Source organism: Cnephaeus nilssonii, assembly GCF_951640355.1.
Source record: "Cnephaeus nilssonii genome assembly, chromosome: 8".
NCBI lineage: Eukaryota > Metazoa > Chordata > Mammalia > Chiroptera > Vespertilionidae > Cnephaeus > Cnephaeus nilssonii.
The window spans coordinates 38695288-38720828 of NC_137079.1; the positions used below are offsets into that span (position 1 = coordinate 38695288).

The 25541-nt window shown below is 38.5% G+C and overlaps 1 protein-coding gene across 3 annotated transcripts in view; it reads left to right on the forward strand.

Moving 5' to 3' along the window:
* The window catches only part of NALCN (sodium leak channel, non-selective), a gene marked incomplete at both ends in the record, with an annotated part of 271462 nt that overhangs the window by 152136 nt on the left and 93785 nt on the right, over positions 1–25541 (forward strand). For all 3 annotated transcript variants that reach the window (XM_079779627.1, XM_079779625.1, XM_079779626.1), the window contains one exon: positions 7272–7346. In XM_079779627.1, the coding sequence (XP_079635753.1) occupies positions 7272–7346 (75 nt within the window). The remainder of the gene's footprint in view (positions 1–7271; positions 7347–25541) is intronic.

Genomic DNA, 25541 nt, shown 5'->3' on the forward strand with positions numbered 1-25541 from the left:
ACTAGAAGGTCAACATCCCACCAATATGCTAATGTCATTCCTAAAAATTCTAAGAAGGATCCTTGCCAGGCTTCCAGAGACCTAATATGTGGCCTTTTCCACACTGAATGTATTGCCAGTTCTAAAAATGTCTTGAGCATGGGCATTATAGTCTGAGGAAAATAAAGAATTAAATACCTGGAAATTTTTAATAGTTATTCTCAACGTTTTCATTGACATTGGTGATTCATAAGGTTTCAATAGTGTTCATAAAATAGGGAAGTGACCGTATTACATCAGTTGTATATTATGTGGTAGAACAAATACTTGTGCTGCATATTCATATAATAGAATGTTAGAGACCTGTTAAAAGTGGCAAGTAGCCAATGCATGAATGTATATGTATATATATGAATTCCTTTTTTTGGAAGAGTTGCACAAATGAAATACTGCTGTGTTGAAACTATGTACTGCTTGTGCTTTAACAAAGCTCAAGAGGAAATGAAAGGATATATCATTAATCTTTATTCCCATGGAAATTACATCATTAAAAAAATAGTGATACAGATTTGGTGCCACATTACAAATTTAAATATTATATAAACCTAAGTATAAAAAAAATAGGGCAGAGTAGGTTGATTGCGTAATTGAGAACTGGCAAAGTGTAAAGGTATTTAATGCAAACGATGAAGTTCTTTGAATCAACGTGGCAAGTCCCTGTAAAATTACTTTATAATATTAATAACATTTTCATATAAACCTGTGAGTCACACTTAATGACTGTGGGAAACCTTTTGGCACTTGTAAATAGTTAAACATTGAAAATAAGATTCAGACGTCAATGTACTGCGTTCAGATTACTAATGAGCATTAACTCAGCTTTGTATAAAACCAGAGCAAACAAACAAAACAAGCAAACAAACAAACAAACAAACAAACAAACAGGAATTGAGCTATGGTCCTTGCTTTCAGAAAAAGGATTCATCCCCCACTCCCAGGACTTTCAATACCATGCATTGGAAAGTGGCAGACCCACTCCCGCCAGCACCCTCAGTCCCATTCCACACAGCACTGGGTTTGTAGGAACACAATATGTCTCAGTGACAGTGTAAATTAAAAGTGATGGAACCCAAGCTGCCACCCTCTCTTCATTTCTATGTATGCATCACAGTGGCTACTGCCATCCTATTAGAGTCTGAGAAAAGAACCACAAAGTAATTCTCACCTCCTTAGGACCAGCGGCAGACCCAGCCCGCCTCCCCTATATCATCTATCTCCATTCCAAAGAGAGTCAAAGGCAGACTTTCGTCACCTCTGACCCTGAGTGCCAAGGTGTCACCTTATCACAGTGCCCTTCAATTAGGAACATGGCCACAGGGATCAAGCTAAAAATCCATGTGCAAATAGTTTCGGGAGGAAACTCAAGCTCCATATATATTTTTAAATCGTTTCTGGTTTTGCCATCACGTTGTCATGTTGATTAAGCAGTGGTGCCTAAACATTGCAGGATATTTGTTGAATGAACTTGGGCTGAAGGATAGTTTCAAGCAAACTATAAACTTTCTCTTCTATAATTCTTCAATTTGGTGCCATTATCCTTCCCAACAGCTCGTCTCAATTCTGTGAGCATGGGGCTTTCAAGCCTCTGCAGCGTTTTTGCTAACAAAACCAAAGAAAGCCTTTCCTTTGTGAGTCTTGCCTTCTCTCTATCCTGAACTCTTATCTGCATGACAAGGAGAAAGTGCCGTTAACATCCCACATCTGTCTCTCTATCCTGCTATGAGGGAGCTATTTTTTCTTTTCTCCAAGAAGAATGTGCAAAATGTACTTTAAAAATAAATAAATAGCCCAGCTAGCATGGCTCGATGGTTGAGCATCGACATATGAACCGGGTGGTCATGGTTCATTTCCTGTCAGGGCACATGCCCGGGTTATGGACTCAATCCCCAGTGAGGGACATGCAGGAGGCAGCCAATCATGATTCTCTCACATCATTGATGTTTCTATCTCTCTCTCCCTCTCCCTTCCTCACTGAAATCAATAAAAATATATTTATCAATAAATAAATAAAATGCTATATATTTAATAACCTTTGTCAAACTGCACTTTACACTGTCTCAATGTTTCAGTAATCCAGTTTAAAACAGCTACATTACATGCGTGTTTTTTTTTAAAAAAAAAGCAACTACAACATCTGATAGAAAAAAATTCACAGAGAAGAAACGAATGTCATCACTTTGTGATTATTACACTACCTCTGTCTCCCACCTCTCCAGCCTCCCCCAGCCTCCTCCCTGGCAGCCATGCTCTGGCTGTTCTTAGCTGCTCACCAGGCCCTTAATTAGCCACATGCTCCCAAAGCCCTGACTTTGCTCATTTCACCTAGCAAGCCTTTCTCACAATGCTCTTAATGCTGAAATTATCCTTCTCCTTGGTATGTTGCTGTCTTGGTAGCACAGGGTTGGGCTCAGTGCCTCACAATCTTAAATGAGTAGCGTTCAGAAGATGCACCTGACCCATTTGTCCAGATGAGCTCTCAGAAATCTAAATGCTCAGATGACACAGTAATAAATGTGTGATACTCTGCTTGGGTTTCATTTCTGTTGGTCGGTCTTCACACTTGTCTCGACCCCCTCGGAACCCCCACTCCAATCTTACTTCACACTCCTACTTTCTGAGAGGAAAGAAGAATGTTTTCTGGGATGGAGCATGAAGGAGGCAGAAATCTCTGGAAAGAGGCAGTGAGGCAAAGTGTGTTTTGGTGGTAGGGTGACATGCCACACTCAGGAGCAACAACCTGGGTGTGCTTTGACATTCAAGATTTGTCGTGTACCCACTTCTTGTCTGAACTTGGGGGGAAATAGCCTCACTGGGGGACCCACATAGACAAGGGGCAGCCTGGACAGAGTTGGGTAGCTGCCTGAGAGGTGTAGGTAGGGAGAGGACCTAAAAGATCCCCTAAGAACAAGTCTCCCATACTTCCTTCCTGGAATGGTAGAACTTCCAAACTTCCTTGGGAGTTGAGAGTCAGTGTATAGGAAAAACACCATTGAAGGAACACCATTGGCCCAAGCCAGAAACCAGATGGAGAGCTGAAGGGGTTGAGTGGTGTCCCCCAAAAGATATGTCCATGTCCTAACTGCAGAACCTTTGATTGTGACCTTATTTGGAAAAAGGGTCTTTACAGATGTAATTAAGTGTCTTAAAATGACATCATCCTGGATTATCCAGGTGGACCCTAAATCCAATGACAAGTGTCCTTATTAGAGATATATACCAGGTAAGCACAAGATATGGGGAGAAAGAGAAGGCCACATTAAGACAGGGGCAGAGATTGGAGTGATACAGCCACAAGCCAAGGACACCTGGAGCCACCAGAAGCTGGAAGAGGCCAAGAAAGATCCTCCCTTGCAGCCTTCGCAGGGAGCACGTCCAGCTGACAACTTGATTTTGGACTTCCGGCCTCCAGAACTGTCAAAGAATATGTTGGTTCAGACCACCAAGCTTGTGCAATTTGTTACAGGAGCATGAGGAAAATAAAACTAACACGGAGTGTCACTAAGAATCAGAGATCTTAGCAGGGGCTGTAGGAGCTGAGGTGGTAACTAATTCAGCAGTGAGAAAGCCCAGAGTCCCCAAAACAAGTGCCATGGCTTCCCCTAAAATGTGACAGAGGAAAGGCCACATGGTCACAGTGGACCAGGTGCTGATGACAATCATATCCTTGACTTTAAATCAGCCCTAGAAAGAAAAGGAGCATTTATTCCAATGTAACTGAGTTTTACAGGATGAAATGGGATCTAGCAAAATTCACTTTTCAGCTTTCAGTGCAAATGGAGGGCTGATGGACTAAAGTTCATTTGTAGTAAAAGCAAGAAAATTATTTTCATTTCCAATATCTAAGTTTATGTCCACATATTTTTTAAATATATATTTTATTAATTTTTTACAGAGAGGAAGGGAGAGGGATAGAGAGTTAGAAACATGGATGAGAGAGAAACATCGATCAGCTGCCTCCTGCACACCCCCCACTGGGGATGTGCCCGCATCCAAGGTACATGCCCTTGACCGGAATCGAACCTGGGACCCTTCAGTCCGCAGGCCGATACTCTATCCACTAAGCCAAACCGGTTAGGGCTGTCCACATATTTTTATATGGGCTATTCCATACACCAGTATTGCTGGCGAGGGTTAAATAAAAATACAGTAGCTGCAATTTGTTGAGCCACATAGCTTGTGGCTGGTAGACCCTACCTGCTAACCGAGGTCCCCAACCACAATGCTCTTTTCTACCAGGCTTCCAGCCTACGTTCTCTTAATTCAATTGTGAACTTCATCATGGTGAGTGCAATATTGCATTTATTTTCCCAGCCAGGCAATGTCTGGCACATCAGTGGAGTCCAATCAAATGCCTGTGGAATTTAATCGAATAGCCTAACCTCACTGTCCTTAAGTAGCCTGCCATCTGTCTGGTGTTGGGGAAATAATTAAAAATAAAATCTGCCAATCCGGAAAATCTCTCCACCTAAGCAGACGAGAAAGAAAACAATTCTATTATTGGGTGAGCACTAAACCAGGCTGCAATGGGCATCACAGGCAACTCGCTAAGAGATTGCAAAGACAGAAAGGAACTCACCCTTTTATACATATCCCACAGTACATCCATGTTCTCAAGATGGAAACAACAGTCCTCAAGTAAAAAGACTCTGCAGAACCATTTATTAAATATAGTTCCCTGTAAATTTCCCAGTAATTGGGGTGGTCATCTGTGGTAGCTAATTGCCTTTATCCAAAGGAAAAATCCAACTTCTCCGTGACAAGTTGGTAGTTTTGTAAGGGGTGGGGCCAAGTAGCTAAATTACACACACCCCCGCCCATGGAGAAGGGGTGCTATTCCTGGGTTGTAAACCAGAAGGGGATTGTTTAGAACTTTAAAAAAGATTTTATACATCTCAAAGGGACAGGGGAAGAATTTACAAGGGCAAAGTTTTCTAAGGAAGTGCTCTAAGAAAGAGGAGGCAGACAGTTGCTTTCCCTTTTTTCATCAGGGAATTTTTTATTTTTTAGATTTTTGTTTGTCCTTTCACTGGAAAGATAGGAAAATCGGTTAAATTAGAACACAGAGCCTGCCCAAGTGCCAATGAGTGATAGAAGTGGTGTGAGACAGCTCATACTCCCAAAAGACCTTGAGGTGGACATCTCTGAATCTCGGGCAGGAAAGATAGACTCCTCCTCTGCTGTTACTTGTCATGATAACATCAAGATAAACATCAAGGTCACGGGAAGGGAGCTAAACTTGGAGTGAACTATATAATGTCCTGTTTAGGGTATAATGGTTGGTTTAGAGTAAGCCTGAATGTATCTGTGCCCAGATGCCCATAGTGTGGCAGACATGGGAAGATCAGTAAAAATCTATGGTAGACCATTCTGTATCTTCTTTAAGTTCTGGTAAAATCCCAAAGGACATGCGATGAAAAGGAATGGTACTGGTACTTGTCCCAAGCCAAGCATATCCTATCAAATGTAATAATGTTTTAGAGGCTTCTTTTTCCTTGTTATACTTTCATTAAACTTGGAAAAGAGTTAGCCATCAACTTATACATAATAATCTCTCTGGTACTTAAAAGTCGTGATGACTAAATTGCCTTAATGTTCTTATCTTCTTGCTTAATTGTCTAATATTAACAAGTGGAGCCTTGGCCACTGTGGTGCAGGCTCAATTCCAGGTCAAGGGCCCATACCTGGATTGTAGGTTTCATCTCCAGCCTGGTCAGGGTGAATTTGGGAGGCAACCAATCAATGTGTCTCTCTCACATCAATATTTCTCTGTGTGTGTGTCTCTCTCTCTGACCCTTTCTCTCTCTCTCCCCCTCCCTCCCTTCTACTCTCTCTAAAAATCAATGGAAAATATATCCTCCGGTGAGGATTAACAAACAAAAATATAAGTGGAAATAATTTGTTAAAGAGGGAAATTGAGAGGAAGAATATAAATTAGGAATATAAAAGATTATCAAATGAATGTGGAACTTCAGAAGTCCAAGTTGAAAAAGGACTAGAAATTAAAATATTTTTAAAATTGTGCATTTTTGTTGTTTTCTTTCTTTTACCTTATTTACCCATTCCAAAAGAAGTATATACCTTTTTTTTTTTAATTTGAAAAATATGGTGTAATACAAAGAAAAGGGGAAAAATATCACTTTTCACAAAGGCAAGCAGCATGAACATCGCTAAAGAAACTTCTAGCCTTTTCTCTATTTCTTTTTGTACTCGGTTGTACGTCCACCATATATACTCTTATCTAATATTGTAGTATAAGCATTTTTAACACTAATAAAAATTTATGAGTGCATTAGTTGTCTATTGCTGTATAACAAATCATGAACAACTTAAGAGCTTCCACCACAATACACATTTATTATCTCATGCAGTTTTGCAGGCCAGGAATCTGAGGCAGGTTTAGCTGCTGTTTCTAATTCAGAGTGTCAGATGAGTTTCTAGTCCAGAGGTTGGCTGGGCCTGCAGGCTTCAGTGGGGCTGGAGTATCCACTTCCAAGATGAGTCACTTGTGGCTGTAGGCAAGAAGCCTCAGCTCATCACCACACGGGCCTCTCCATAGGGCCCCTTACGTGTCTTCATGACACGGCACTTGGCTTCTACCAGAGTGGGTGGGAGAGAGAGCAAGGTAAAACCCACAACGTCTTTTATCACAAACCATCATTTCCATTTCCTATTGCTTACACATCCCAGCTGTATTCATCATGGTGGGGACTCCCAAGAGTGTGACAACAAAGACTCACAAAAGTGTGAACACCAGGGGGACTTCTGCAAGATTAGCTACCACAATGAACATTTTTAATGGCTGCATGAATCTTATACTAGAGATCTCTATTAACTGTATTAACTGTTTATGTAAGGTTAGATATTATTTCCAATATTTCATTTTTATAAACAACTCTATCAAGCACATATATAAAAATGCCATGAGTTCTTCAGGTTATTTTATTTGGATATGGTCTCAGAAGTGGGATCATTGAGTTATAAAAAACTTTTACTTAATTTCCATTTTAAGTTGGCTTCATAAGCAAATGAATATTTATATTGCTTATTTCCTTCAATGTATTTGGGATAAATTCCTTAAAATACCTATGAGGTGATTCACAACTACATGTTTATTTTCATTTAATGCATTCTATATGGTGTATATTTTAGGCAGATATTTTATATCATATATAGATAATATTTTGATACTTACAGCACGTGGGTTTTTTCATTGTTATTTAACCATTTTATAGATCCTCCTGAGTTTGTTTGTTGCTGTTATTTTGGACAACTTAGAACTTGATGAAGATCTAAAGAAGCTTAAACAAGTAAGTAATATATGGGGGATTCTTAAAACATGTACTTACAGGTAATATTAAAGCAGTTCAAAGTAAAAATATAGATTTTTAATAAATTACAGCAGTCTAAGTTGGCAAAATATTTTTTGTTTAATTTTTATTATCAGCAAAGGAAATTTTCTATTGCTCTATAATTATCTTAGGGACATTTTTACATTATTATTATGAGTAAGGGTAAGATTGATATAGTGAAGTAAATTGGACTTGGAGACTATTCTCCTTCTGCCATTAAATGAAGGTTGTCTGAAAATGAAATGCTTCAGAGACAAGTTGCCTTTTTGCATAATTATATGTGATACTCTTGATCATCATAAAAATATTAAGCATCAACTTGCCTTACCTATAGATACTAAAAGAGGATTTAGTCTGGGTACCCATGGTGATTATAAGAAATGGAATGAGTAAATCATCAACTGTGCCCAGTTAAGTATGAAAACAGATTGGATGTAATGGCAATGAAAATTGTATCCAAAAAAATGAAAATGTATGAAGGTTATGTTATTGATGGCAGAAAGATTATAGGTATGACCAATCATTCTCATAGTTTCTGTTACATGGAGGATACTTTGCTTGAATATCTGGCTCTATGAAAGACCCTTTCAGAAGGAGAGTGGGTGGGAGAGAAGGACACTGGAACAGATATTCTTGCATTATCCTCCCCAACACTGCAAGAATGATCGGGATGCTTCCAAAGAGTACCAAGTCTCTAAAACAAATCCTATCTAGATCAAGGAGGCCCTCCACCTTCAGCATTTTCAATTTGCATCTTCATGTCTATTTTTAACAAAGCAGAGACATAATCTATTTAAATTGTGTTGTTGTCATTTTCATATCTGAAAGTTACTTTAGGCATTTCATCTTACCACTCTTGTTTACATCTCCAAAGCCTATGTTTTAACTAAGGGTTGTCAATAAAGAAAAAAATGGATGTAAAGATGCCCATTTAAATAAACTATATGGCGCTTTGCTTTGAGTATGTATCATTTGTTTTATTAAAATATCACTGATATCTAGTAAGTTTTATTTAATCACTCACTAGGTATTAGTGATGCTTTGTTTTTCTGGAAATTCTGTACTTCAAAGTTGATTATCCAATTGTGCTGGTCTATAATTTGGAGTATATTCTTTGAATATTTAGAAATATTTGAGCATTGGAAATCCAAATCATAAGTAAAATACCAAAATCCAATTATATGAGTACTTTTCACACTTTTTTTTAGCCATAATTGGACTGAAATTACATTTCTATTAAATTCATCTATTCATTTTATACTTGATACTCATTAAATTGCTGTGGACCAAATATTGTTATAATAAACTAAAATGTTCTTGGTTCACTTTCTTCTATTTTTGTATAAGATTACTTTGTGTTTTCACTAATTTCTTTTTAATATATATTTTTATTGATTTCAGAGAGGAAGGGAGAGGGAGCGAGAGATAGAAACATCAATGAGAGAGAATCATTGATCAGCTGCCTCTTGCACGCCCCTACTGGGGACCAACCCCGCAACCCAGGCATGAGCCCTTGACAAGAATGGAACCTGGAATCGTTCAGTCCGCAGGCTCATGCTCTATCCACTGAGCCAAACTAACTAGGGCTGTTTTCACTAGTTTTTAACTAGTATGTCATTTTTTATATCCTTGGTTTTCCTTATTTCTTTTATCTTGGTCTTTGAGGTAAGGCTCATTTACATAATTTCAAGAATACATTCACACACACCCATCCACATGCATCCTTTTATGCACATAATGATGTGGATACCTGAAACTTTAGACTGCCTTTTATGGCTTCATTTAGATCTCCAATAAAAATGTTACCTGAAATATTTGTTTAGTTTTTCATGTGCAGGACAACCCTTAAGGATTTAAATGTATATACTCTATTTTTACTATTCCCAGATAGAGAATAGAAAGTGGGAAATGTAAAAAAAAAAAAAGCACTTGATTTTCTTAATGTTTGAAATTTCAGAAAGCACTATATAGTATTCCAAAGCCTCTCTGTTCAGTTCTAACTTTTATTTCATCTTTTATTTTTTTCCACCAACTAGTCTACAGGTTTGTATACCTCCAGTAACATTTGTTGAGAGCTCAGTGCTAATAAGTGCCAGAGTTAGGATTTGAACCCAGGCGATTTGGATTAAAACCCCAGGCTCTTAGCCTCCACACTATATTGAGTTGAGCTAAAGCTGTGTAGATGTCAAACAGGAGTCATGCCTTATGTTAAGGCTCACTCACAGGACTTTTAATTACCTGTTTATAAATAATTATATTTTAGATGACAGAGATGTCATTATATTTATGAGATAACTGTTGATGTAAGAGTCAGTTTTCTGAGGAATGAAGATGAATTAAGTAACCCAATCATTAAAACTATCCAAAATAGTTCTGTGTTTCTCCTTGAAAAAGAGATGATCTAATCAGAGCCACTGGAGTTAGGGCAGTTGCAAACTGTAAGAGCTAAAATGCTTACCATTCACTCCACATAATGACAGATGCTGCCCAAGGCAGCTCTTCTCTCAGTGACCTTCTGGAGAAAGGATCCTCCTTAGACACAGACATCAAATGCCTGCCGAATATTAACATGTCAGCCAGGCCTCTAGAGACTTTTAATCTATTTTATTATGATTGCTTATTAAAAACAATTGTGTTAAATTATAAATCTTGGTTCTTAGACATTTTTCAAGAGTAATAGAAGCAAGTACCTCTAAAATGGAGAAGTGAAATATGAGATATTAAACAGAGCTATTAGAAAGAAAAAACAAGTTCTCACACTTGGGGGAAGGAAATATGTCCCTGAACATGGGCAAAATGGGAGATCATAGTAGAAAGCTAAATGGTACAGTGAAGGAATTAGAATGGAAGAGAAGAAATAAGTGAAGAAGTAATCTAGGAAAACATTTCAGATATGAAATTAAGGGAAAGAGCACGGATTATGACTAACTGTAACGTGGTGATAAACTGGGAGGACTGTGACCAGAGTCAGGAAAGTGATAAAGTCAGGTGGCCAAGTATCAAAGGACACCAAACCTTTCAGGGAGAAGTTCCCCAAGGGCAAGTACGGTCTACTGATCAGTTGTTGGTGGACTTGTGGAATAGTATTCTCTTTAAGTAGAAACATGGTGCTATATATATTTTTCCCATTCTTTTCTGATGTTACCTCCTTACCCTTTAAGACAGTGGTTTCCAACCAAGGACTGCTGATCTCTAGGGCTTTTCAAGAGAAACTATAGAGCCAGCAGTCCTTTTTACCACTACAGGAAGCCAAAAGGGAATTGTGTGTTTACCCAGCATTAGACCAGATGTGCTAACTAAAATGCCAACTTTAATACCTGTAGTTGGATATCTGCAAATTCTATGTGACAGCTCAGCTTCCCTAACGCTGAAACTCCGATGTCTCTTCATCTGTTCCTTCCTTTCAGGAAAAAGAAGCAACATTGAGTTACATATTTCTTAATAAAGGCATTTTTATAGAGGGAAAAAATTTAAGATGGAATTCAGGGGAAAATAAAAGAGCTCCTTGGGGATGAATTTTGAATGGTTTTGACATAGTACCTATTCCCAAAATCCCCCTCTCCAAGATATCACCAGAATTGTGCCTTAATGGTCAGTGCTATAGCTTTTTCCTTTGTAACGCTTCAAAATAAATAATGTAAATAATATCCATGTAAAATTCGTCTATTGATTTCCCTGTGTGTTGAATATAAGATGCAATCTATTCCTAGTAGCAATATACAACAGCAGCAATCAGTTCATAGTGGCCATAATTTACATGACCTCATAGCTAATTAAATAGAGACCATGCTTCTATTTTCAGCATCACCAAAATCCATTCTGGACCTGGATATAATAGATGGATGATAGATTATAGATAGATAGATAGATAGATAGATAGATAGATAGATAGATAGATAGATAATGGTTTCCTACATAAGATCAGAACATTGACTAAGAACAGGATTGTTAGTGAATGTATAATTGGCTGTCAAGAAGCCAAATCAGTTTGTATGGAGGCTAAAAAAAAAAAACCCTTGATCTAATACTATACTCTGAACAATAGGAGGAGATAATGATACTGATGTTCAGTGATATTGCACTGGGGAATGTAGGTAGAGTTTTGCAGACTTTGAAAATGAAGAGAATTCTTGCAGCTTTAATTATTCTTGTAAATCCAGTGCAAGGCAGATATAAAGGGTTTTCTTTTAAGCAGTATAAAATTCATTGCACTATGAGGGGGAGGAACCCATAGAAAAGCCTCAGGGAAAGAATAATTGAAAAGGGAACTATAGATAGTCTGTTTAGATTAAATTCAAAGCTCTGAAATTAAAACTCTCTCCCTAACTCTATATCATCTCATTTGAATCCTGATTCAAATTTGATGATGTTTGGCCTTTGATGATGTCCATTGTGTATTGGTGGGGTGGGAGGACAGATAAAGAAGCTTCTTTCACTTATTGAACAACTAGAGGCCTGGTGCATGAAATTTGTTCACTGGAGGGAGGTGTCCCTCAGCCCAGCCTTCACCCTCTCCAATCTGGGACCCCTGTGGGATCGGGCCTAAACTGTCAGTCAGACATCCCTCTCACAATCCGGGACTGCTGGCTCCTAACCCCTCGCCTGCCTGCCTGCCTGATTGCCCCCTAACCGCTCCCCTGATGGCCTGATTGATGCCTAACTGCTCTCCTGCTGGCCCAATCGCCTCCAACTGCCCTCCCCTGCTGGCCTGGTTGCCCCCAACTGCCCTCCCCTGCTGGCCATCTTGTAGCCACCACCTTGTGACGGCCATCTTTGTGGCAGCCATCTTGTGATGACATGGGGCGGCCATCTTGTGATGACGCGAGGGCACGAGGGCCACCTAAGCTTTTATTAGTATAGATTTTTAAATAAAAAATAAAGTTTTATATTTCTTTTAAAAATATGAGCTCCAGATTAATGTTTCTCTCTAGCCTTACCTGGGAGCTTACATTTTCATCTCTGTCTTATCTCCTATATTCAAGTCATTCCAGATTTAGGGCAATGTCAAGGAGACAGGGTGTTACCAGAGTATACCACTCAGCTAGCTAAGCACTGGTTTCTATCACCTGATCTGAGTGGAGCTGTCATTATTCTCAGTACTTTGTCTATCTCTCATTAGTGAACTCAAAGTAATGTAACATAAGATAGAGTGATGTAACTGCTACAATAATAAATATTACTGATTGAAAACTATCGCATGCAAGGTACTTCATATTAAATTATTGAATTTAATTCTGAATATTAAAGACACAGAAACTAACATTTAGGAAAGTAAACTCCTTGCCCAAATTCACATTATCTGTAAATGCCTAAGTTGGGATAACATGGGCCATCAAACTCTAAACCAGTGTCCTCACTGAAAGATGCCACACTACCTGATCAGTTCATTCATTCATTATGAAATGCATGTCTAGAAAATAGAGTGCATGAGATGCTTACATTTGTAAATCAACATACCCCCTCTCTGTGAGTGTATAGTCTGGAGATCAAATTCTGATCAGAATATAGCTTAGTGAGCCAGGAACTAGTGTGGAGTGTGGGGCGGGGGAGAGGGGGGAGGGTTGAATGATTCAAATATGTAATGGCATGAGGCTGAGATTGTCTGAAATATGCCTTTCATAGTTGGCATATTACTCCCCATTCTGTAGTCTTCAGGTCTGTATACTGTGCGTCATATATTATGTTAGGGGCAAGGGACATTGTTCCTGCCTTAAAATAGCTTGGGAGCTGGTGGGAGAAAGTGACAAGTAAACAGATACTACAAGAGGCTTGAGGAGCACATAGGAGACATATCTAGTATAGACTATGAAATCAGAGATGTTTTTTCACAATTATGGTATAGACTGAAATCTGAAGGTTGAATAATGCCTATCCAGGTGAAAGGGGTTGGAAGAAGATGGCATGAGGAAGGGTACTTAAGATGAAAGGAACAACAAGCTTTTTCTTTAGACAAGAAATAGCACAGTAACTTTTTTAGAGGCCACTCACTGTGGGTCTAGTATAGAACAAAGGAGAAAATGATGAGCTGGAAAAATAAGCTTGGACAAGCAGATGAAATTAGTGTGAGCAGCATTAAGCATTTTAGATATTATACTGAGGGTATTTAAGCCAAAGAGTGACATAATCTCCCCTAAGTTCTAGCTTCAGTGTGTAAAATGGACTGAAGGACACCTAGGCTGAAGATAGGAGGACCAGTTTCTGAGGCAGACAGTGATTACAGCCTCAATAAAGGATACAGAGATGGGAGAACACAAAGGAGTGATTTAATAGAGAGGAGGGAAAACAGGGGATAGTATTTGGTGACTAATTAGATGTAAGAGATGAGAAAAGGCAAGAGACAAGGATGTTACCCAGGTTTCCAGATTTCCCAAGGTGTCCTATGACAGAGAATACAAGAGATGAAAGGAATATGGGTTTTATTCATTTGTTTTCTTTTAGATGATAGGGGTTGGTCATATTTTCCATGAGATAGATGCCTAGGAGCTATCTAAGAGATGATGTCTAAAGGTAGATGTAAGGATTAAAGGGGAGGTGAACAATCTGGGCTGAAATAGATATTGAAGAGGAGCAAAAATCACCATACAGATGATAATTTAAAACCCTTAGAAATCACGAGTTTACCAAAGGAAGAATAGTTCTCTGAATCATAGGAGCCGATGAGAAAGAGCCTGAAATGGGAATGAGAAGTCATAGCCCAAGAGTTAGGAGGAAAGTCTAGAATGTGTTTGTCATCAAATCCAAAAGGTTCAAGTGTTTCAAGAAGGAGGTTGTGGTCAACGTGTGCAAAGACTTTACAGAGGTCACCATAGAAAAAATCCTATTTATAATGTCACAAAGAATAAAATATTTAGGAATAAACTTAACCAAGGAGGTGAAAGACTTCTACACTGAAAACTGTAAAACATTGATGAAAGAAATCATAGGCTATATAAATACATGAAAAGACATCCTGTGAATTAGAATACTTAATATTGTGGATTAGAATACTTAATAATGTTAAAATGACCATACTATTCAAAGTAGTCAACAGATTCAGTGCAATCTCCATCAAAATTTCAATGTATTTTCTGCAGTCATAGAAAAAATGTTCTAAAATTCATAGGGACTTTCAAGAGACCCCAAACAGCCAAAACAATCCTAAAGAAAACAAACCAAGTTGGAGGCCTCATACTTCTTGATTTCAAAACATATTACAAAGCTACAAAAATTAAAATTACATGGTACTGAAATAAAGACAGACATATAAATCAATCGAATAGCAAAAGAATCCAGAAATAAACCCTGGCATATATGGTCAGTCTTTGACAAAAGGTGTCAAAACTATCTAAAAGGCAAGTGACTGTCTCTTTACCAAATGATGTAGAGAAAACTAGAAGTCCACATACAAAAGAAAGAATTTGGACCCTTACCTTACACCATATGCAAAAATGAACTCAAAATGGATTAAAGACCTTAATGTAAGATCTAAACTATAAGAATCCTTGACGAAAACACTATGGAAAGCTTCATAACATTGGAATTGGCATTGGTTTCTTGGATCTAACACCAAAAATATAGGCAACAATGCCCTACCTGGTTTGGCTTAGTGGATAGAGCCTCAGCCTGTGGACTGAAGGGTCCCGGGTTTGATTCCAGTCAAGGGCACGTACCTTGGTTGCAGGCTCCTCCCCAGCTCAGGCCTGGTCAGGGCTCATCCAGGAGGCAACCAATCGATGTGTTTCTCTCACGTTGATATTTCTCACTGTCCTTCCCTCTTTCCTCCACTCTCTCTAAAAATCAATGGAAAAATATCCTGTATCTGTCAAGGAGTTCGTATCCGGAATATAAAAAGAATTCCCACAACTCAAGAACAAAAACAAATAACCCAACTTAAAAGATGGTAAAGGACTTGAATACACATTTCTCCAAAGACTTATGAGTGGCCAACAAGCATATGAAAAGATGCTCAACATCACTAATTGTTAGAGAAATATAAATAAAAACCACAATGGTATACCACTTCAGATGCATTGGGATGACCACTATCTGGAAAAAAAAGAAAGAAAGAAAGAAAAAGAAAGAAAGGAAGAAAGAAAGAAAAAAAAGAAAAGAAAAGAAAAGAAAAAAGAAAAGAAAAGAAAAGAAAAGAAAAGAAAAGAAAAGAAAGAAAAGAAAAGAAAAGAAAAGAAAAGAAAAGAAAAGAAAAGAAAAGAAAAGAAAAGAAAAGAAAAGAAAAGAAAAGAAAAGAAAGAACAAATTGAATTGGAACACAGGTGCATTGTTGGTGGGAATGTAAAATGGTGCATGAACCGTGTCCAGCATGGCTAGTGGTGAACCTGAGGAGGGGTGGTGAAGGATTAAAGAAAACAGGCAAGAAAATACAGTTGGGGCCAGGTGGGACACTGTTCTTGGAAGGAGAGACAGTGCCATAGCCTGTAAGCCAAGTCTTTATTTTATAGTCAGATCCTATGAGGCAAAGTTATGGTGTGGTCATGATGGACACATATGTAATACCTTAATAAATAAAGAAAAAAAATTTTTAAAGATGTTTACTATGTTCTCAAGTGTTTTGAATCTACTTAATTACATGCACCTGAGAACTCTATTAAGCTGTTTTGGCAGCACTTGCCACACCTCCTACATCACTCAGCCACCTGAGACCACAGCTTCTGACCATAAGGTCAAGCTTACAACCATAACCTTTGGCTATAATTGTACTGGGAGGGCTTTGCCCTCCAAACTGGGTCCTGCATGTGGCTTTGCCATGAGAGGACTGTGCCCTCTCACTAGTCCAAGACTTGAACCTGTCCAAACGCTTTAGCCGCTCTCCACAGGTGCTATGGAAAACAGTATGAAATGAAAAAAAAATGAAAAATAGATATCAATTCTGGGTATATATCCAAAGAATTGAACACATAACTCATGCTTACTATAGCATTATTGACAATAGCCAAGAGGTGGAAGTGACCCAGGTGCCCATTGACAGATGAATGGGTAAAGGAAATGTGGATATACAGGGTGGGGCAAAAATAGGTTTTCACTTGTTTGTACAGAACTGAAAACCTACTTTTGCTCCACCCTGTATACATACAGTGGAATATTATTCAGCCTTAAAAAATAAGGAAATTATGACATGCTATAGCATAGATGAACCTTAAGGACATTATGCTAAGTGAAATAAGCCTGTGACAAAAAGATTAATACTGTATAATCCCACCTACACAAAATATTTAAAGTAGTCAAATTTATAGAAACAGAAAACAGACTGGTGGTCACCAGGGACCTTGGGAAAGGGCAAATAAGTATTGTTTAATGGCTACAACAATATGAATGTACCTAACACTACTAACCCCTCAAAATTGATTAAGATGGAAAACGTTGTGTTATGTGTTTTTTACCACAACATTTTTAATTTTAAAAAATTAACAATAAGGAAGTGGTTAATGATGGTGATGAGAGCAGGCTCAGTGACTTTGTGTAGAAAATGAGGAATGAGCAACTGCTGAGAAAGTGAAGATGAATTGCCAACCCTTTGCTCTCAGATTCATTCTCTTAGGTTTTTAGAAAGACTGCCTAGTTACTGAGGCTTAATTTTTTCTAAGCATGTTAGCACCATTTACTACAGTGCTACCCTACCTTTTTCCCATTGTGATATGCATAGAGAATGATTTTTATACAACATACTGGGGTCAACAATTGGGAATCTACAGTTGGAGACATCAGATTTCTAGTATTCCTGCCACTCCAGGAAACAGCTGCCCAGCAGCTAGAGAACCAATATCCTGAAGAAGCTACAGATTCTTGTGGTGGAGAGTCTGGAAACTTCACCTCTTACTCAAAGCCTTTGGAGTGACCCAAATCCACTTGAAGCCCTTCTCTCAATATTTTGCTCATTGAATGACCCTTTTGTTGTCAATTTACATATTATTACCTGTACTTTTCATAATTTAAGTCTCAAAAGATCATCTTATATAGCGTTTGACCTGCAGTTTCTGAAATTGCTTCATTACTATACTTTGGTAAATAGTAAGTTCTTATGTTATATTAACTCATGAACAAGCTATAAGATCGGTTTAAAGAGATGACTTGGCTAAGACTGAGAACTGTTCAGAGTAAGACTCAAGGCAATAGGTGCCAAAAGAGGCTCAGAATTTGTGGATATCAATTATCATCATAAGGCAACAGAGATCTGGAAGTCAATGCAAAAAAAAGAGAAACAAACAACTGGAATTTTGGACCTAAACAGGTAGAAGTCTGGGATCCAGGAAGTTAAATTAAAGCAGAAGAGGTACCTATTAGAATCTATGTCCTCCTATTACGGATTAAATCATGTTCCTCAAAATACAGAAGTTGGCAGAAGTAGGCTTACAGTTGTGAGTACATGAAACAGGGTTTATTCCTGTATTATTTATTTATTTATTTGCCTTATTGTTATTTCATATCCTTACTTATGAGTTATCTTTTAGGTAATGATGGCTGGTAATTTAACCTACTTTTGCCTATCCCTGTTATTTATCCAGTGCCTATATGGAAGCCCTAACTCTCTGTACCTGTGAATGTGACTTTATTTAGAAATAGGGTATTTGTCGATGAAATTGAGTTAAGATGAGGTCATTAAGTGAGCCCTAATTTAATATGACTGGTGTCCTTATATGAAAAGGAGAAGAGACACAGATAGACACCCAGGAAGAACACCAAGTGATGACAGAGACTGGAGTGAGGGGTCTACAAACAAAGGAACACCAAGGATTGCCAATCTTCACCAGGATCTGGGAGGAAATCCTCAAACAGACCCCTCCTCAGAACATCCAGAACAAACCAAGCCCACAGAAACCTTATATTTGGACTTCTAGCCTCCAGAAGTTGTTTTATCCACCCAATTTTTGGTACTTTGTTACCACAGCCCTCGGGAACTAAAACACCTCCAGAGCTCTGTTCCCCAGCCTCAAGAGGAAATGATTTCTTTCTGACACTGGGAAGTGATGTACCTGAGAGAACAGCAAGTAGGGACGATGGGTGCACTCTCAGAATGCCAGACCAGCTTTCACCCACCAAGAACAACTTGGAGTCCTTTTCTTTTGCCTCTAATCAAACAAGTCTTATAAAAGTAAATGTATAGATTTGAGACTTTCTTGGAAGAAGGATTTATCTAAGCCTTTCCTAAATTTCCTGTGTGACTGACCCAAACCAGATCACTTTTAGAGGATTTTCCAGAACCTTGTTCTTTGCCTCATCCACTGGCACTCAGGATATTTTATAAGTTAGCTTAAGTCTCTCTTGCCATTGAACAAACATAAAATGACTTGCCTAAGACTGTTTACACTGGTGAGTTGTTGGTTGTGTCATTCTATAATTGTGCTAATTTATCATTACTTTTATTACAGTTTGTCACAGCAAACTGTAAGATAATTCCTCATGTTAAAAAAAAAGTGCCCAAACCTAGGCGAGAAACACCTCAGCTCTGTCTGAACTCAGAATGCCTGGCCCTCAGCTGTGGGGACTCTCTTTCATTTTGCTTCCTTTAATCAAGAGAAGAGAAATTTTAAAAACTTACAGTGCTTTTTGTTCCTCCAATCCTATCACGGGCAATGGCAAAGTGCATTGTTATGGTCCTAAGAAAGAAGCATGAAAATTGTTTTTCAGTTTTATGCAGCTTCTCACAGTTGTTGAATTGCAAAAAGACTGTTAGCTGTGTTAAGACTTGTTAAAAGGAGTTGGGGAGCGGAGGTTTACCCTGTGTGCACCTAAACAGGAAACATGAATGCACTGGAGATTTTGTTCTTGCCTTGACTGATTTCTTGTGGTCTCAGATTTCACACAGAACTTTGAAGGGATGTTAGTTTTCGAAGGTTGCTGTAACAGAAATATAAAATCTGGGTGGCTTAAAACAATAGAAATTCATTGTCTCACAGTTCCATATGCTTTTCCATTCTTCCCAAAGCCTTTTTCATTATCCATCTGCTTGTTCATTCATTTTTCAAATCTTTGAGTTCCTACCATGTGCAAGACACTGGCCAGACACTGAGGAGACAAGACTAGACAATTAAGTTTTCTACCCTCATGACATTTATGATCTAATGGAGGAGCTAGACAAAAATTAAATAATCAAATCAAGTAATAAATATTTCCAAATTGAATTTCTTTTTTAGAAAAGAACACAATTTGAGAAGTTAGTAAAAGACCTTGACCCAAATGGGGGTCAGGGAGGTGAGGAAGGGAAAGGAAACACGTGAGCTAAGTTATGAAGAATGAGCTGCAGTGAACTTCATGGAGGTGTTGGTAGATGCGGGGTGGTAGAGCATTCCAGAGAGAAGGAAAAGCATTCGGCACAAACAGAATTCAGAAAGCTCAGAGTAAAGTGGTGTGAAGTGATCCTAGAAAAGTAAGCAGGTGTGGACCCTGAAGCTGCTTGAAAAACATGTTAAGAGCTTTTTTAAAAAACCTTAAACCTAAGAGTAATAGGAGGCCACTGAAGGCTTTCAAGATGGGAGACAGTGGTGAATTAAAGAGCTATTTGGGAAGTAAAATCAACAGGGACTTGGTGACCATTTGGATTTAAGAACATAGGGATAGAGTCTCAAGGATGACTCTTGGTTTCAGGTTTGTCTCCTTGAATGGATAATGATGATATTCACTGAACCAGGAGACATCAGCATAGACTGTATTTGAGGGATACCATTATCAACTCAGTCTTGGGCGTGTTGGGTTTGTAATGAGTTTGAGATTCTGATCACAGATGCTTAATATTTGGTTGCATGTATTGGTCTAGAGTTTAAATATTAGGGCTGGCTGGCTAGAGATTAATTATGATTACTCAGTGTAATTCTTAGTTATTTATCCAGTGCCTATTATGTGCCAGTTGATCTTTCCTTGTATTCTAGACCTCTGGGGTAAGTCAGTGAAAAACCAGACAAGTCCCTGTCCTCTTTGATTCTTTCATCCTAGTGAAGTTCTCTGTATTTTCTTAATAGTGAAAGTTGTAAATCTGGATGAGATTGCAGAGGATGGGAAGAAAAGAGATATTGGCGCAGTGAGGAAAAACAACCTTTAATAACTGCTGGTGCTTTGCTCTTAGAGTAACACAAATAATGTCTTTGTTTTTCTTTATGTAAATTTTGACTTTTGGTTCTGTTACAAATAATCAACACTTTCTCTGTCTCAAGTTCTATCTCCTAATAAGTAAAGATCTTCTAGTCCATATCACTCCTTTTAGGCCAGAATTCCGTATTTCACTGCCCCGCAATGCTAGTCAGCCTTATAGAGAACCATCAGCTTTGAACAAGTCTAGATCCAGGCCAAACTACAAAGAGAGGCACCCTGAAATTTCCTAAGACAATCCCTTCTTCTAACTCTTAACCCTGGCCTCCACTAGAAGGACAAAAAAGAGATACATGACCATGGCATAATTTTATACAAGAAAAATAAAGTGAATTAAGCCTGTTTAAAAAAGGAGATATAGAGCAATGAAAGAATAGACCATGTTCCCTCCCCAGGTCTTGGCCAGATTTTACACTTGTAGCTCAGTTGGGTGGGTTTTCGGAGGAGGTTTAAACCACATATGAGACTGGATTGCACTGGACTGATTTTTAATAATTAAAGGTGGTCAGAAATCTATGGAATTTATCTAAGAACAGTGACCAGTCTTTTTCTTTATTCATAGTTATGTTTCCCTATTCTTGAGGGTTAGTGATTTCATTATTGATCTTTCTTTGTACTCTATTCCCTGCACTTACTCAGCAGTAGGCTCAGTGGGAAATGGGACTTGTTTGGCATTCTTATACATAACCATATGACTATTGAATATTTTTACTCTGATATTAACAAAAGAATGACAGGTTATTTCTAAGAAACAAGAAATGTATATGCATGTTAGCCCTATTTCCATAGTGTTTTGCATAAAATATGTTGATTAATATGAATTTTCATAGTGCATCTAATAAGCTCTTTTTATCAAAGTATGCAAAATTGAACAACTCTACAATCTACCACAAGCATACTCAGAAATGGTACTTGGAAAATGTATTATCGCTGCCTGAAAAGGAATTACTTCAGGGGACAGAGCACAGCTGTCCTCTTAAGTTCAAGACCCTAATGTAGAGACTCCAGTACAAAATATGTCTTTCATGCCTCTAATTTAAAGTGCCATATTTATTTTATGGTAAATAACATCAATGATACTTAGTTATCTGTATACTAAGGTGGAACAAAAAAAGGAATTTACTGTGATAATGAGAGGCCTATTTCACACTATCAGAGAAAGTAGTTACAAATAAGCAAAGGGGAGATGCTGCAATAAACTTTGTGGTGCTGGATTGAAGTAGGAGTATCAGTATGAACTCAATTTATTTTTTTTAAAGATAGATACATAGATATGTAGGTAGATGCATAAATATGTAGATAGTACATGGATACAGTTGTATATAGATATACAGATTCATGATGAATATATATTCATATTCACATATGTAGATAGATACATGGATGGATACGGTTCTATGTTTACAAGATACATACAGACATAGATAGGTACTAATTATAGGTATGTGTGTCTATATGAGTTTCTATACATACATATACTTCCTAGCTGTTTCCTTTGAGTGAGACTAAAAGCAGTAACGTATCAATAACAATAAGCAAACCCAGTGCCCAAGATTTTTAGTTTTTACATACCATTTCCCAAAGAAACAAATCAACTCTTTAGAGAAATAGCTAATTTTAGAGCTGAGTCAGGGAAGACTCAAGATGAGACGTATGTGTTTTGTGGAGCCGGAAAATAAGGAAGAGATTTAAAATAAAAGGAAGATAAGGGTATATCAAAAGTGTAGAGGACTCAATTGAAAGAGCTCCCAATGGCCAAGGCATAAAATAAAAAACAGTAGTATTGGATTATAACCCAAAGAATAAGATAAACAGCCGAAAAACACACATAGGTATACATAATTGATTAAATAAAAAGTGTTAGAGAGGGCAAAACTCTTTCTCACAGGATAATTTCAAATCATAAATGTAAAGTGATAAAAATAATAGAATTACAAATAAGGGAAATAGAAAATCATCATTAGAACTGTTGAAAGCATATGCCATGGAGCAAGATCTCAAATGCTCCAGAGAATAACAGTTTTGCGCTTCTTTTATGCATTTGAAATTAAGCAGGAGATGTAAGGAGGATTGAAGGAAACAAGGGGATTGGATTACAGGATAGTTAACAAGATTATGTGCTCTGTTGAGGATAAATACTAGCCTCCTCTTCCAGGGGTATTAAATCTGATATTTCAAACGTGTTTTATCCTAGATCAGTGATGGTGAACCTATGACACGCGTGTCAGCACTGACACGCGTAGCCATTTCTGATGACATGCGGCCGCCTTAGCGGCCGCATGCTGAGGATGAAACATTTGCTGCTCCTGAGGATGAAACATTTGCGAAATAATGTTTTTTCCTCAAAGTGACACACTACCCGAGTTATGCTCAGTTTTTTGGCGAAGTTTGACACACCAAGCTCAAAAGGTTGCCCATCACTGTCCTAGATGCACAAGAACAATGGATGGGGCTGGCTTAAAACCTTTTACTAAAGAAGTTGTAGGCCTGGGGCATGACTACTCACCAAGACTTGCTCAGTCAGATCACCTTGTGAGATTACTTTGCATATAACCCCCTTTTTCATCCATAGGACAATGCAGTTACAATTAGTATAGTCAAGTTCTATTGATGAACACTAAAATTAGTATGTGAAACATTAAGGGTAAATTGGGTACTTAGATGGCCTGAAAGTTTCTCCCCCCAAATCTTTTTTTTTTAATTATCGTAATGGTTTTATCAAGTGTCTACAAATTCTTTGATACTCCTTCCTTCTAGGACAGTGAAGGGCAACCTTTTGAGCTTGGTGTGTCAAACTTCGCCAAAAAACTGAGCATAACTCAGGTGGTGTGTCACTTTGAGGAAAAAACATTATTTCGCGATATTTATAGTTTAAATAACATAAATGTATAATTGTTATATATAATTGTATTTAATAAACCTCAGCGGCCGTGTGTCATCAGAAATGGCTACGCGTGTTAGTGCTGACATGCGTGTCATAGGTTCGCCATCACTGTTCTAGGAGATAAAATTTAATTCTTCACTCCTTAAGTGTCGGCCAGAGTTACTGACTGGCTTCTAACTTATAGAGTAAGGAAAGGGAAACATTGTAACTTTATAGTGAAGAAAACTAGCAGACACACTTACCCAAGTCATTATGGTTAACATTACCTATATCAAGGCATATTGATGTCATGTACCCCTTGTTATGATAAAATGAGCATATCACCTTTATTCAAAAAACCCGTAACCTCAGTTTGATCATGAGAAAGCATCAGACAACCCTTAATTGAGAGGTACTCTACAATTGAACTCTTTAAAACTGTCAAGCTCAATTTAAAACAAGGGGAAGTTTGAGAAACTATCACAGCTAAGAGGAGCCTAAGAAGACATAACAATGAAATATAATGTGGTACCTTGGATGGGATTCTGAAACAGAAAAAAAAATAACCTGGAAATTTCAAATAACTTCTGCACTTCAGTTAAAAGCATTGACCAAGGTTAATTTCCTAGTTTTATAAATGTTCTATGGTTATGTAAGATGCTAACATAGGAAAAAGCTGGGTCAAGGGTATTTTGGAACTCTGAATTATCTTTGCAACTCTTAGTAAGTTTCAAGTTATTTCAAAAATAAAGCTTTTTTAATGAGATAAAGAATTTTCTGTGGTGGTGAACTCTAATAACACAGCTTATGAAAACATACATTGGCTGCTGTGTTGTCTTGTTCCAAGGTGCACACATCTGTGAAGCTTTATATTGTGAATGTGTGGTATGGAATTTATAGTTAACTAGTAGCCCATTTGCAGGAAGAACCCTGCAAGCGGCTGCTGCGGCCGCGTGCGCTGCCACTGCTGCCGCCGTTGTGGCCGCAGCGCCTGCACCCGTGCGCCGCTGCCTCCCGCCCCGCTCCGCCCCGCCCGGGCTTTCCCTCTGGCAGCCACCTTGCTTTCCGCTTTTCCTCGTCTTCCTTCTAAGTTGTCTTCAGTCTTCACTCCTCCCTCCCTCAGCATATGCAAATTAACCTCCATTTGGTTGGGGTAATTTGCATACTCGCCCTGATTGGCTGTTGGGCGTGGCTTTGGCTGGTGGGCATGGCTTGGGCGTAGCAAAGGTGCGGTCAATTTGCATATTTGTCTATTATTAGGTAGGATTATGCTTTTTTTGAGGGACTGGTAAGGACAGGGAGAGACCTGAGACCAGAGAGGGTGGAAGGTGAGTGGGACATTAGTGTAGATAAATAGCTTTGATGGTGAGCATAGGCAACTCTTTCAAGAAGAAAGTTTGAAAAGAGAAGAATAAAGGACACATGATAAGAAGAAATGTTTGCTTCTCGCTATTTTCATTTTCATTTTTTAAACCAAGAGACTTGAGAAAATCAAGTCAACACAGTGAAGAGGAAGAATGGGAAAGATTGGGAAAGGATGAGGTGGTCCCAGACTAGTGGAAGGAGAGGGGGCAACAGCACAAATAGGGTGGGGCAAAAGTAGGTTTCCAGTTGTGAGTAGACAAAACAGTTTATTCTCGTATTATATTTATTAATTATTGTATTACTAAAGGCCTGGTGCATGGATTTGTGCACCGGTGGGGTCCCTTGGCCCGGCCTATGGGGATCAGGCTAAAACCGGCTCTCTGACATCCCCCAATAGGTACTGGATTGTGAGAGGGTGGTTCTTGGGTGATGCACCCCAGAATTGGGCTCCCTCCTCTCTGGTTCTGGGTGTGTCACTTGAGAACCACAGCTGCCAAGTCACTACAGCTCAGCAGTTCCTATGTTGAGCATCTGCCCCCTGGTGGTCAGTGCACGTCATAGCTACTGGTCGGCTGGTCACATAGGCTTTTATCTATAACTAGAGACCCAGTGCATGATTAAATCATGCACGTGTAGGGTCCCCTAGGCCTAACCTGCCATCCAGGCCATATCCACTGCCCCGCAAAGCCTAGCACGCTCCGCGGACACTGCTAGCAGCCTGGGCCCCAGGTGCCAGAGGGAAGCTGGTGCTGGCAGCTAGGGGAAGGAAGGCCTACTCTTGCACAAATTTTCATGCATCGGGCCTCTAGTATATATAGATTTTCCATACTAACAACTGGAAACCTACT